Consider the following 13780-nt stretch of genomic DNA (forward strand, 5'->3'; position numbering starts at 1 on the left):
AATTCCCATAATCTGTTTGGTTTAGACAGGAATGGGAATGGGAATTAGAATCAGCAAGAATGGAATTTCATTCCCAAAGGAGGGGGAGGGAAGGGCTATTCCTTCAAATGTGGGAAAATCATTCAAGAAGGAATGGGAATAGGACTCTAATTCCACCCAACCAAACAATTGGAATCAAATAGCCTTTTCGATTCTGATTCTAGACCCCTATTCCTGCAAACCAAACAGGGCCTTAGTTTTTCTTTAGTGAACAAAGTTATTAAGGAAGTTGTGAACTCAATAAGTGATGAAATGAAATTGGACTAATCAATATAACTTCAATATTTTATTATGGGTTCAATTATGATATTGGAATCATGGTTCAAAGTATCGATACACCTCTATGTATCAACTGAGGTGTATTGACACTTTGAACAATACTCCCCCCTCCCCCTTTTTCTTTTTTTTCTTTTTAAGTTTTAGTTTTAAATATAATTTTATATATTATTTTAAAAAATGAATGGGTTCCCAAAACTACCTATAAACAGATTTATCAGAAACCAAAAGATACAATACAATACATCCCATACAGAACAATCGTATTGAAATTTTGATCATTACTTGTAACCACTGAAAGGATATAATAAAAGTCGCAACCAATCAGGTGGCATTTATCAAAATTCACCCATCTGTTGATTGCTCATCAAGTTCCTTTTGGTATTGTGTTTTTCAAGCAGAATGGATTTTTACCTTTATTATTTAATTATTTTATTCATTAAAAGACAAAACAATATATATAAATCATTTAATTCAGCTACTTCAACAATTACTAGACAACTCTTAAGATGGTTTGATCACATATAGAGAACTAGTGAGAGGGAATGATTTATGGTATAAGTTGAAGGGTTTAGAAGAGCTAAAGGCAAACCAAAAATGAGATAGTGCAATAAAAAATCATTTAAAGGCCCATAATTTAAGAATGGATATGGCACCGAATAGAGCAACATGGCATAACAGGATTCATGTAGCCTACCTCACATGATTGGGACAAGGCTTGATAGAATTGAGGTCAAGCCGCTTTGAGCTGACAAGTGTGAGAATGTGCATTCAAGTCTGAGAGTTCCATTTTAGAAGAAAAAAAAATGGAGGTAATCATGTTGGTATCCAATATACCCTCCCAAAAGATTCCATATATGGTTGGAGCAACATTGAATGATGGTTTTTTTAACTTTCTAGATGAGTTACTCCATATATCTTTAATTCGAAAAAAAAAAAGGAATATAATAACCGAAAATATATGATTTGATTTCGAAAGTGAAGATAGTGTAGAAAACTATTTGAACTAATTTTCCTTATTTCTAAAGTTATGCCCACTAAGTCCTATAAACCCCATTCGTGTTCAATATGCTACAAATTATGAAAAAAAAAGCTAAAAGAAAAAGAATGTTTATCTATATTCCTTCTATCTACTAATAGGAAAGAAACTTGGTCTTTTAGAATTATATGTTGTCCATTATTCAAACAGATAAATGATTAATTAAATTAAAGTATAAAGGTAAAAAAGTATATTTATCTTCATAAAGCATTGCAAAAAGTAAAGGAAAAAATAAAAGAAAAAGCTACTTAAGATTTTGTGCAATCCTCCAAAATAATAATGGCATTCAATAGAATGCTATTCAATGCTTGAAAAGCCATTTTAGGAGTAACTGGGGTAGAGATGTGGGAACAGTTTGTTGGTAGGAGCAAGGTTTAAAGTAGCAATATGATTATTTAAAGGGAGTTTTGAGAAATATTTTTTAATAAATAAAATATACAAATATTATAGTTTTATGAGATTTTTGAAAAGAAAACTAAGAAAATGTAAATATAGAAGGATCAAAATCAAAATATCCATACACCCCTTACTTATGCCATATCTAGGTGTATCGATACCTTCAACCTTGGGTAGGATATCAAAACACCCTTTATTGCGAGTGAAAATTTAGAAATATACCCATACCAATAGTTTTCAAAAAAAAATTAAAAGACTAATTTTATCTTTTATTTTTTCTTATTGGCCTATAGGAAGGAGAAGATCAGATGATGAGGAGAAGAAGAATAGCCCATGGAATTAAGAAGAGCACATAGAGAAAGCATGGTTAATGTGTGGTCGTCCTCCAAATCCCAACCATTCCGTGGAATATTTGCATACTTAGGTGGCGTCAGGTAAAAAGGAAGGAAAATCATTAAATACATCAATAATTTTTATTTTTATTTGAAAATCTCCTTTTATTATATCATAAATAAAGCTAGGAGGCAACAATAATACAGAGAAGACTGTTTTTCAAGATTCTCGCTGAACTATAACGACCAATCAGAACTTACCAGGTGGTCAGGGGTGCATTTCAATTAATCCAAGGATGCTGGGCCAATCACCATTCGCCACGTCGCACATAAAATGTGGGGCCTGAAGCCACGAATCTGACGTGTTATATCATGATTGGCCCTGTATTATAACGAAACTGTAGAGTATTTGAACTAGACCCCTGATATTTAATGTACGTAAACCTGATTGGTCCATTGTTTCTTTTTACCACACGTGTCTTCTCAAAGTATCAGCCTCAGCCCATTCATTCGGAGGACCCACAACGCACTTAGATTAGATTAAACCCCCACCACTTCTCTATATAAACCCCAATTCCTCTCCCCCTCGGTCTCGCTCCACCCCTCCCTCCCTCCGGCGGATTTCTCCACCTTGGGCCGCCACCGCCTCCTTCAATTCTGCTCCTAGTTTGGCAGAATAGATCGATAGAACTCTTCTCTATACTTTCTGCTATCGTAGAAGGTAGAACAAGAAGACCACACCACAGCCATAAGCCATCACATTTGGAACCACTCTACTTTACGAGCCTTTTTTCTACATTTAGTGCAAATCGTCAACCTCTCCGACCGGCCGAGAAAAGAGAGCCACTAAGTTTGGCAACACCGCCTCTAAATTTTGTAGCAATAAACGTCAGAGCCCCAGTGTAACTTGGCCCAGAAATGGGTAACGCCGACTACGTATTCCCCTCGAGCGGCGACTGTGGGCATCGCGTGGCGATACCACCGTCACAGCCATTTTACAAATCACTGAAGAAATCCTTGAAGGAGACCTTTTTTCCCGACGACCCAGTTCGGCAATTCAAGAACCAACCACCCTCTCGGAAGTTCATATTGGGCTTGCAGTACTTCCTACCCATTCTCGAATGGGCTCCTCGCTACACTTTCCAGTACTTCAAAGCCGACCTTATCGCCGGGATTACTATCACCAGCCTCGCTATCCCCCAGGGGATAAGCTATGCCAAGCTAGCCAACTTACCACCGATCCTTGGCCTATGTGAGTATTCGAATGTCGGGGAACGAAGATAATTCATAATCTTAAGTAACAGAAAAAGTTTATTAATATTGTTACTATTATTCTTAAAATTAAGTTTTGTCATCATGAGCAATGCAGACTCGAGCTTTGTCCCGCCGTTGGTGTACGCCATGATGGGGAGTTCCAGGGATTTGGCCGTGGGGACTGTAGCTGTTGCATCACTCCTTACGGCTTCTATGTTGGGGAAGGAGGTGAATGCTAATGAGCATCCGACGCTTTATCTTCACCTTGCTTTCACGGCTACATTCTTCGCCGGAGCTCTACAAGCTACCTTGGGAATCTTAAGGTTGGTATGATGAAATAAGATGAGAAACTTGGAATGCGAAGAGGGTCCCTATTCCCATATCCAACATTTCAGTTGATATCTGGTTCTTCCACTGTAGGCCGGTTTGATACAGACTTAAGAAAGTAAAACATATATAGATCAATGTTACGCTTTCTGTCAAAGCTAGCTCTCTCTGGGTGGGCTGGTGGAGTGGATAAGGTTTTCTTAGGTTTTTTCATTTTGCATGTTTAACTAACGACACTGGTAGCTAAAAAGACATGAGTTGGGAAAAGAAATGGATAGATATTGACTCCAAAAACAATGATGAGAGAAAACTGATGAGTATTTTCCTTAACTTTGTCTGAAACTTTTGGCGTGTAACTCTGCACAGGCTTGGGTTTATCGTGGATTTTCTGTCACACGCAACAATAGTCGGTTTCATGGCCGGAGCAGCCACGGTTGTTTGTCTACAACAGCTGAAGGGGATCCTTGGGTTGGAACATTTCACCCATGCCACTGATGTTGTTTCTGTCATGCGTTCTGTCTTCACCCAAACACATCAGGTTATAATCAAATTTCTCCTTCATTCAAGACCCAAAAACAATAGTCACTGAGTACGAGCATAACCTCTAATAAATTATGGGTTTATTGGTTGCTTTAATTTTAGGGTGGCCTTTTCTTTAAAGGAGATATTAAAAAAAAAAATTTTTCTTTTCTCCTATTAACAGTCAACCATGATTCCATACTGATAGTTTTCCAGTTTTTAAGAAGACCACCCAATTTTTCTTCGTCTGTTTTGGTAAAAAGAAACTTCACCCAACTTAAAATTTAATCTAGCATGACAGAGACAGAGGATATATACTATGGCTTTTCTTTCTGTATTTTTTTTTATCTCTTCTTTATTTACAAAAAATGAGAGAGAGAGAGAGAGAGAGAGAGAGGTTGCTCAAGAAAATAAAAAACCAGGACTTTTAGGTGTATTACAATGAAACATGAATTAAGGACTAACCCCAAATCTTATTCGGCCACAGATTAAAAGAAAATCACCCATAAGGACAATTTTCTGGTTTTATTTTTTTGAAACACGAGAATTAATTTAGCCATTGAAATATATGAATTAACTTCTATTTCTTCACTTTTTTTCTCTTAATTTTGTTGGTTTCTCCAACTCATTGCTGATGATGATGATTGTTGTTGTTGTTACAGTGGAGATGGGAAAGTGCTGTACTGGGCTGCTGCTTCCTCTTCTTTCTCATGCTCACTAGATACTTTGTAAGTAAATCTAGTAACTATTTTTGTTGTTCATCAAACTAGTGTAGGACAGCACGCTTTTAAAGTAAATACAATACAACAAAATACAACTATGCCCACTTCTATTTTAGTTGCCCAAAAGTGATAACAAACAGCAATAATTTGAACTTTCATATGAGTATGTCTGCAAGAAACCAAAATGGGTTTTTTGTTTTCAACATAGTTATGTTTATAAGAAATATCCTTTTCTCAATTGAACCCTGGTTAATCTTTCCTCATTTGCTAGGGTTACAAAGCTTAGTGAATTCAACTGTAGAAGAAAAAGTTGCTACACTTTTTATAAGATTCCCAAAAAGCTCACCAACTTAGGGGCGGAAATGGGTCGGGTTAGAAAGTGACCTCGCCCGACCATGAGAATGTATCCTAATGACCATTACACTTTAGAATTAACAAAAGAAAATTAAAATGGAACAAGTCTCTATTTTCTAATCTAAGCAATGGGGTTCATTAAGTAATTACAAATGAGCCTGTTTCTTGCCATATTTGTTAAGAATCTTAAGAAACCAATTTTTTTATTGATTAGGTGGTAGTTTGGGATTACTTATTGGGTAAACATGATTATCATAATAAGTGTAGGTATTTTGAAAATTACGTGAAGGGCCAAAACTGGACAGAAACCCAATAAGTGCTTTTTTCAAAAAGCGCTTGAAAAAATAAAGGGCAAAATTGTGGATTATTCAAAAATGGGTTTTTTTCTAAAAAAGTGCTTATTCGGGTTTATTTTCCAAACAGATACAACAAATAAATGTTTATTGGTGTAGTACGTCCCGGCCTAAAATAAGTATTTTTTCAGTAAGTGCTTAAAAATAAGTACTCCTAAACAGGGACTGGGCAAGTTTTTAGCAAGCAGATGGGCCCGTTTTTGTTCCTTCCTTTCTTTTATTTCTCTAATACTCAATTTGAGGTCCATTAGGTTAAATTCTTACTTCTCAGTCTTTAATATAGAGTTGAAACTCTGTTTTGTTTTTGACGGGGAGCAGAGTAAGAGACGGCCAAGGTTCTTTTGGATATCTGCCCTAGCGCCACTTACGTCCGTTATTCTGGGAAGCCTCCTCGTTTACTTCACTCATGCTGAAAATCATGGCGTTCAAGTGGTGAGGACTGTTGACTGAGGAATCCTATCTCACTCCTTCTTCTGCTGTTTTATATTCCTTGTATATATATATATATATAACAATTCATCGACGCCCTTCTATATGCATGGTCCCACCAAGCTTGATGAAGCAGTTGGTGGGACAAAACAAATGGTTCTGATCGATGTGAAGTTACAATCGAATTGATTTATAATATCTTTCGCTGCACTGCTACGTAAAGGTGTTTGACACGGTGTATTCTCTCGTCATGTTTTGTACAGATAGGACACTTGAAGAAAGGGCTCAACCCCCCGTCCTTGACCCACTTGACTTTTGGGTCCCAGTATCTGACGGTGGTCATGAAAACCGGAATCATCACCGGCGTGATCGCTCTCGCTGTAAGTCTGGGTCAAATTATTCCCTTCGCGTCATCGATATTTAACCAGAGGTCCAGAGCCCACCAAGCTCCAGCGCTCGATGATAACGTCTTTGACTCTTCTCAGACCACGAATGCCTCCGCATACTTTAATAATTCTTGAGTCGTCCGGTCGGGCCATGCCACGTTGTTTGGTGGGTAGGTCCCGCAGCTGAGGGAGCTGCACGTGACCAAAAGGTTCAATCACGTGGTTAGAGAATGGATGACTGAGGAGCATAGTCGTAATGTGGGGGGTGGGTTGGTGTTGGAGGTTGCTCTGCCCCGTCACCCATGTGACCATTTTTATTCTTATTCCCACTGAATTAAAACCCTAGATCTCACCAAAGTGGAAAGGCTGGATCTGGTGGCTGGGTGACTGTTAACGAGGGAACAGTAGTGGCTCAAATTAGCATTTGGTGGTGTATTTTTACCTTGTAAACTAAAGAGCAGTGCGCTTGTTAAAACACAGGAAGGGATCGCAGTGGGGAGAAGCTTTGCTATGTTTAAGAACTATCACATCGACGGAAACAAAGAGATGATTGCTTTCGGCATGATGAACATAGCCGGTTCCTGCACTTCTTGCTACTTGACTACAGGTTATTTTCATTTATTTATCATCAATATGTCAAAATGCAATGCCCTTCTCACCCTCTATATATGTCTATGCGCAACTCTGATTAAAAAGTTAGGGGTTTCATGGTTTTTAAAATCGGACTGGACCGGATAGTCAGGACCAGGAAAACTGAAAAACGGTTTCGTTCCATCCGAAAACCTATTTTATGGTCAAAATTTGTTAATTTGGTTAGCAAATAGCTGATTCGGGTGATTGAACCATTGACCTATATAATGATTTTTGGCTGGTTTTTATTTTTTTTTAAGTTAAAACGGTTCATCCATTTGAACTGGACGATCGAACCATTCAACCTAGGTACTGGTCCCTAGAATGATTTCCCATCCAGTCTAGTTTTAAAAACCTTGGGACTGTCCAGTTGAGCCAGCCGGTTGGATCCCGTCAGTTCCTCCTAGGCAATCCACCCTGATGCTGTATTAAATCCTGGATCTTAAGCCATCCATGGTCTGGAAGGGAAAAAAATAGTTAAATACACTGCAACCCAATGCAGAATTCTGAAATGACAACCCCCCATAGTCTATTAGTAGCCCCCCCCCCCCCAAGTTGCATCCTGCCCGTGACTTTGGCATCAATTCACGGTCAGAATTCATCCCCCCTGTACGGTGGGGCTAGAAAATTCTGACCTAGACTGATCAGTCATTCTCCCTAAAAAAGAAATCCTAAACTTCAAGGCTATAGGGTTAAAAAGGCATCTAAAAAAAGCTATAGAGTTAAAAAGTCATTGTAAATACAAAAGGGGTTTTTACCGTTCAGTCCACCCCTAGGTGGAGCTACTAGTAGACTAGGGGTGGACTGAATCCTGCCCGTAGATTGATGCCAAATTTACGGGCAGGATGCGGTATATAGGAGGGCTACTAGGAGATTAGGAGGGGACTGCAAATTAGATTTCTGAGGGGGATTGCAGTCCAAAAATCCCAATACAAAAATACCCTCTATATGTGTAGGGGTACCAGCCAAAACCCAAACCTAACTCTAGTAAAAGAATCAAAACCCTGACCCTACACCTAAATAAACCTGACCCCAACCTAGCCTTATAAAATCAGGTCAAACCGGACTTATCTTTTAACCCGACCCATTGATATCGCTAAATGCATCCATCATCAATACTGTTACAACAGGGTGAGCTAGCCCTGTTTACAACGCCAAAATTTTCCTAATCCAGCCCGACCTTTAACTGCATCTTCTATTGTTCTATATATAACCCTAACACTAACACAATTGGGTTAATTAAGTAATTAATTAATTTAATTGGATTGGGTTTGAGAAGGGAATAAGTTCGTAAATATGCATATGATATGGGTATTTTTGTATTTTTAACTAAAAATGCATTTGATGTTAAATTATTTATTCAAAGACTGAGGCATAATAATATGAATAGATATGGCCCTGACATAATAAAATGACAGAATAAAATAGGATTCATGTAACCAATAATCCTGTATGGTTGGCAATGCATAGATGCTGATTGAAACTTTTCTCCTCCCCCTCGTCTCTCATACACACTGCCTAAATGCACATATACACTCCTAGGTAAAGGATCTAAGGGTTTAAAAACTGGAACTTTTTGGAGATTGGTTCTTAGGTCGAATGGTCTGATCATTTGGTTTGAATAGATGGTTCGTTTTGACTTAAAAAATAAATAAAATAGAAAAACGGTCAAAACTATTATTTGGATTGACGGTTTGATTGCCTTGGTCTATGAGTTTCTGATAAAATCAATAATTTTGGCCAAAAAACAAGTTTTAGGGTGAAACAGAACCGATTACCTGACCGTTCCTGAGTCAACCAGTCCAACCGTCCGGTCTGATCCGGTTTTTAAAACCATGAAAGTTCATGATCTATATATTGGCATTTCCCATTCCCAACCCAATTAATACTACAGTTTCAACCCCCAATTTTTTTTTTAATATTAGCTAGCTATGCTTAGTTAGAAATAAGAAAAGCAGTAGTGGTGTATTTTGTCATTTACTAAGTAATTAATAAAATAGAGTGTAATTGGAATTGCAGGGCCATTCTCGAGGTCAGCAGTAAACTTCAACGCAGGCTGCAAGACGGCAGTTTCCAACATTGTGATGGCAACCGCAGTGATGATAACACTGCTGTTCCTAACGCCATTGTTCCACTACACTCCTCTGGTGGTGCTCTCTTCCATTATTATTTCTGCAATGCTTGGCTTGATCGACTATGAAGCCGCCGTCCATCTGTGGCAGGTCGACAAGTTCGACTTCATCGTCTGCATCGGTGCATACATCGGTGTAGTTTTTGGCAGTGTCGAGATCGGCTTAGTAATAGCGGTACGTATACCTGCTGTGTGCTACTGCTGAGGGTTGTCAATAAGCTCCCTACCTCCTCTGGTACAGTCGACACTAGAGAGGCGCTCTCACTTACTCTCATCGATCTTCTTATTAAATGATTCGTTATTTTACGTGAACGAATGAATGGATGAATGCAGGTCTCTTTATCAATACTTAGAGTGCTTCTGTTCGTGGCAAGGCCAAGGACCAGTGCTCTTGGCAACATTCCCAACTCCATGACTTATCGAAGTTTCGATCAGTACCCAGTAGCTAATAACATCTCTGGAATCTTCATACTTCGAGTCGATGCGCCCATCTACTTTGCCAATGCAAACTACTTGAGAGAAAGGTATGTATATAATATTAATTAATAGTTACTTCTGTTGAGACCCCAGTACTTAAAATCGAACAAACAAACGCATAAAATTAATTTTGTTCTTAAATTAAAAGGATCTCGAGATGGATCAATGAGGAGGAAGAGAAGCTAAAATCAACAGGAGAAACCAGCTTACAGTACATTATTCTGGACATGGGCTGTATGTATCCATATCCTTCTCGATCAGTTCTCACTGATGTTGATGTTTCAGTTTTACCATAAAAATTAATCTGTGACTCCTAGCTACCTCATAACTAAAACAAAAAAGCTATTTGACAGGCGTAGCTAGCATAGATACAAGCGGGATCAGCATGCTGGAAGAGGTGAAGAAGAACATCGACAGAAGAGGGCTAAAGGTAAAAGATATTATATGATCTTAACTAGGCTACTACGTACTGCAAATTTCAACCAATCTACTGAAAACATTTTCTTTATTAATTTGCTGCTTTGTCGACCCACCACCCACCAGCTCGCCCTAGTCAACCCAGGAAGCGAAGTGATGAAGAAGCTAGACAAATCCAAGTTCCTTGAGGACATTGGCCAGGAATGGGTCTATCTGACGGTTGCAGAGGCAGTGGGAGCATGCAACTTCATGCTACATACGTGCAAGTCAGCCCCTGCAAGAGAGATTGTATGAGCTTAATTAATTTATAGTAAATTAAGCATTAAGAGAGCGAATCGCTATGCTTGTATGAGCTTTTATGTACGTAATCTAGCTACTATATCCTACTAATATTGAAGGAGGACTCGCACATATTTTGCAAATCCAGTGAACCAGAGCGGGTTTTGCCTCCTTTAAGTGAAACTTGGGAGGCTTTTCTCTGCTGACCTTTTGTATTCTGTAGAAAATTTTATATATATGTTCATTAAGAATTAATCAAGCTTTATTTTCTTAAATGTACTGTTTGTAAGGCTGCGCTTGGAAACCATGCAAATAAGTGCGAATGTAAATATAGAGTGTAACAGTTCATACAAATTTACTTTTTTACCAGACTTTTAGCTGTAATGGATGCAAACATGAATTTTAATAAAGCATATGCTTTTTTTATCAAAAGCCCACTTGAATGCACATTTAATTCTTTTTTATTAATGTACTTTTATATCTTATTGTCAATATAAATATGTATTGTCATGTCATTTGTCAATGCATAATTGTAATGTTGCCAAAACACAAGCAAAAGTGAACCAGAGTGCAAATTTACCCTGAACCGGGATTTACACTCTATTTGCATCGTTTCCGAACACAACCTAATTTACCTCAGCCATCAACAATTTCATGTTTAATTTAATTTATACTAAGAGGACTGATGCAATCTTGACCCCATCAAAAGAAGAAAATAAAAACAAATTGACAAGCCAATAACTGCAATTTCAATCAGGAAAGGAACTTATAAAGAAAAGTTACAATGAGCCTAGGGCTTTGAAAGGGTCAGGCAGACCCAAAGGAATGGATGACCGATTATATAGGGTCATTATCATCAGCACCTATGCCTCGTCCCAATTATATGGAGTCAGTTACATGAATCCTGTTTCACCATTCTGTTGAATGTTCGTATCCTTCATTAATTATCGTTGCTTAAATCATTTGTTAAATCTACGGTTCTACTCAAGTCCTTTTCCATCTGTTCCTAGCTCTTCTAGTCCTTCAACATGTATCAAATCACTTTTCCTAGGTGATCTTTTATGCAACCCTAGTATACAGGGTCTAGTAAATGGATCAGGATTTGTTCAAACGAATTAACACCCAACCACCATATATACATATATTGACATTATTAGAAAATACCCCCAATTCAATTTTGATAGATTACAAGTTTTTCTGGTATCATAGTCAAACCCATAATATTATGTGTGCCAATTTAACAAAAAAAATAGTTATTATCAAATTAATTCCTATTAGAGACCCTATAGTGGCAACTGGTTCTTCGCATTGACTTACAGGGTCGGGTCTACCCTGACCTGAACCAGACCCGACCCAGTGACAGAACCTAGATGAGCACTTGCAGAACCTAAAGGTCGTCTACATAAGAGTTCTCGATGGCCTCATCTTCTTTAGTCTTAGTTGGACCCATTTTAAGTTATATAAGCCAGGTTCAGGTACGAGTGTTATATAAGCCAGGTTCAAATCATATTTTCCATTCTTTGCCTTTAATCTATATCACATACGGGGAAATAGAAAAATGACATTTGGAGATACAATAATAAATTATGTTATATTTTTTTAAATAGAATACCTATAACTACACTATTACGAATAACAAATAACTATAGTAGGGCCCAATCTGGTTTAGAGTTGTCAATAAGTCAGGACTATGTAGAACCAATCTTGAACCAATTATTTAATTGGGATCAAATCATAAACCCGATTATATTGAAAACAATAGTTAAAATAATACTAATTTTTTTTATGTTAATAAGTTAAACATTTTTAACTAATACTATCTTATTTATTATTTATCAAATTTACTATTTTAAACATGAAACATGATAAAAATTACAAGAAAGATAAAAAAATTATATATTTCGTAAAATATTTTGTTTTGGACCTGAATCAATTCTGGACAGGTAAGAACAAAAATCAATCCAATAATTAATTAAGATAAAATCATGGAATCAAAACCATTATAATTATGTTCAATCAATTTAGCTCCATCATGATAAACCCAACCCATTGGTTTAGCCATAGTTTTTCTTAAATAAATTAATGTTTATATAATAATTTATTAAATTGAATAAAATAAATAAATAATAGTTTATTGGGATGGGACTGGTATAGGTTGTCTCAAACTAGGCTTGACTCATTAACAGCCCTAAATATTGGGCTGAAGGGGAGAGAATAATTTGGTAGTAAATTATTTCTAATTAAATAAATATATGTTTATTTATTTTATTAAAATAAAATAAATAATTCATTTTACTAAATTATTTTATTGATTTATTTTATTAAAATAAATAAATTATTAAAATTTATTAAATAAATAAATATTTAGATAATAGTAATAATAAAATAAATAAATAAATAAATATTGAGATAGAGAATAGGAGGAGAGAGGGAATTGAGAAAGAAGAGGGATGGCATAATCTTAAATAATTGTATGTGACACTCCTGTAATTTTCGAATGTCATAGAATCAATTACATAAGGAGGTTTGTCTTATATGTGGCACTCCTCTAATTTTTGAATATCATGGAAGTAATTAAATGGCAAGGTAAAGAATGTGTATTTGTCTTATATGTAGCATTTATGTAATTTTCAAATATTATAGAGTCAATTATATAGAGAGGGAGGTTTGTCTTATACTTGACATTCTTGTAATTTTTGAATGCCAACCAAAAGAGAAGTGAGAGAGAGAGAGAGAGAGAGAGTAAAGGAGTGAAGGGAGAGAAAAACACATGTGAAAATTTTAGAGCATGCCTATCAAGCCAAAAGCAAACCATGTGTCAACCTACACCTTCCCAATGTTTTAAGTATACTTTTATAGATTATAGATTCTCACTCTTACCAAAACAAGTCTTTTTTTTTTTGTTTCCTATATTGGTTTAGAAATCTGAGGCCGGTTGGAGCAGAGCTGGAGCTGCTAACTGGCGAGGCTTTACCTAGGGCTAAGGTGCTGCTTAGGGCCCTAGAGAAGTCTACACTTGCAAAGAACAATGGACTAGGCCGTCCATACATAGCCCATCAACTAACAAACAAACAGTCAGAATAACACCAGATGATACCTGCGTACCCCACCAATGAAGTCTTGATGCATCGTATTCCAGACCTGATTCTGGATCTTGATTACATCATGTGCTTACCAACCCAAAAAGGCTAACAAAATTAATTGTACATGGACCAGCTTGCTACCATTGACAGTGGAACACCACACAGAACTCACTTGGTTAGAGAGAGACCTTTGTGGGCTGTGGGCACCACACATAAAACAGCCAATTTCCCTGAGAAACTAAGCCAAGCACAGCTTAGAAAGAACCTCCTCCTCTGTCTGATTTAGCCAAGCCTAGCCCTAACAATAATTATCTTGGCCAGGAAATGAATTGGATCC

The 13780-nt window shown here is 37.0% G+C and overlaps 1 protein-coding gene across 1 annotated transcript; it reads left to right on the forward strand.

The window, feature by feature from the left end:
- Positions 1-2672: 2672 nt before the first annotated feature.
- Positions 2673-10744, forward strand: LOC148848058 (sulfate transporter 3.1-like). The gene is made up of 12 exons (XM_088952578.1): positions 2673-3334; positions 3452-3659; positions 4030-4201; positions 4845-4910; positions 5930-6043; positions 6304-6420; positions 6907-7033; positions 9076-9362; positions 9521-9711; positions 9813-9898; positions 10018-10094; positions 10208-10744. The coding sequence occupies exons 1-12, from the start codon at positions 3001-3003 to the stop codon at positions 10373-10375; spliced, it is 1947 nt and encodes a 648-aa protein (XP_088808704.1). The 5' UTR covers positions 2673-3000; the 3' UTR covers positions 10376-10744.
- Positions 10745-13780: the final 3036 nt, after the last annotated feature.

The sequence above is a fragment of the Nelumbo lutea genome, chromosome 6, assembly GCF_056320005.1.
Source record: "Nelumbo lutea isolate HS-2025 chromosome 6, American lotus-T2T, whole genome shotgun sequence".
NCBI classification, from domain to species: domain Eukaryota; kingdom Viridiplantae; phylum Streptophyta; class Magnoliopsida; order Proteales; family Nelumbonaceae; genus Nelumbo; species Nelumbo lutea.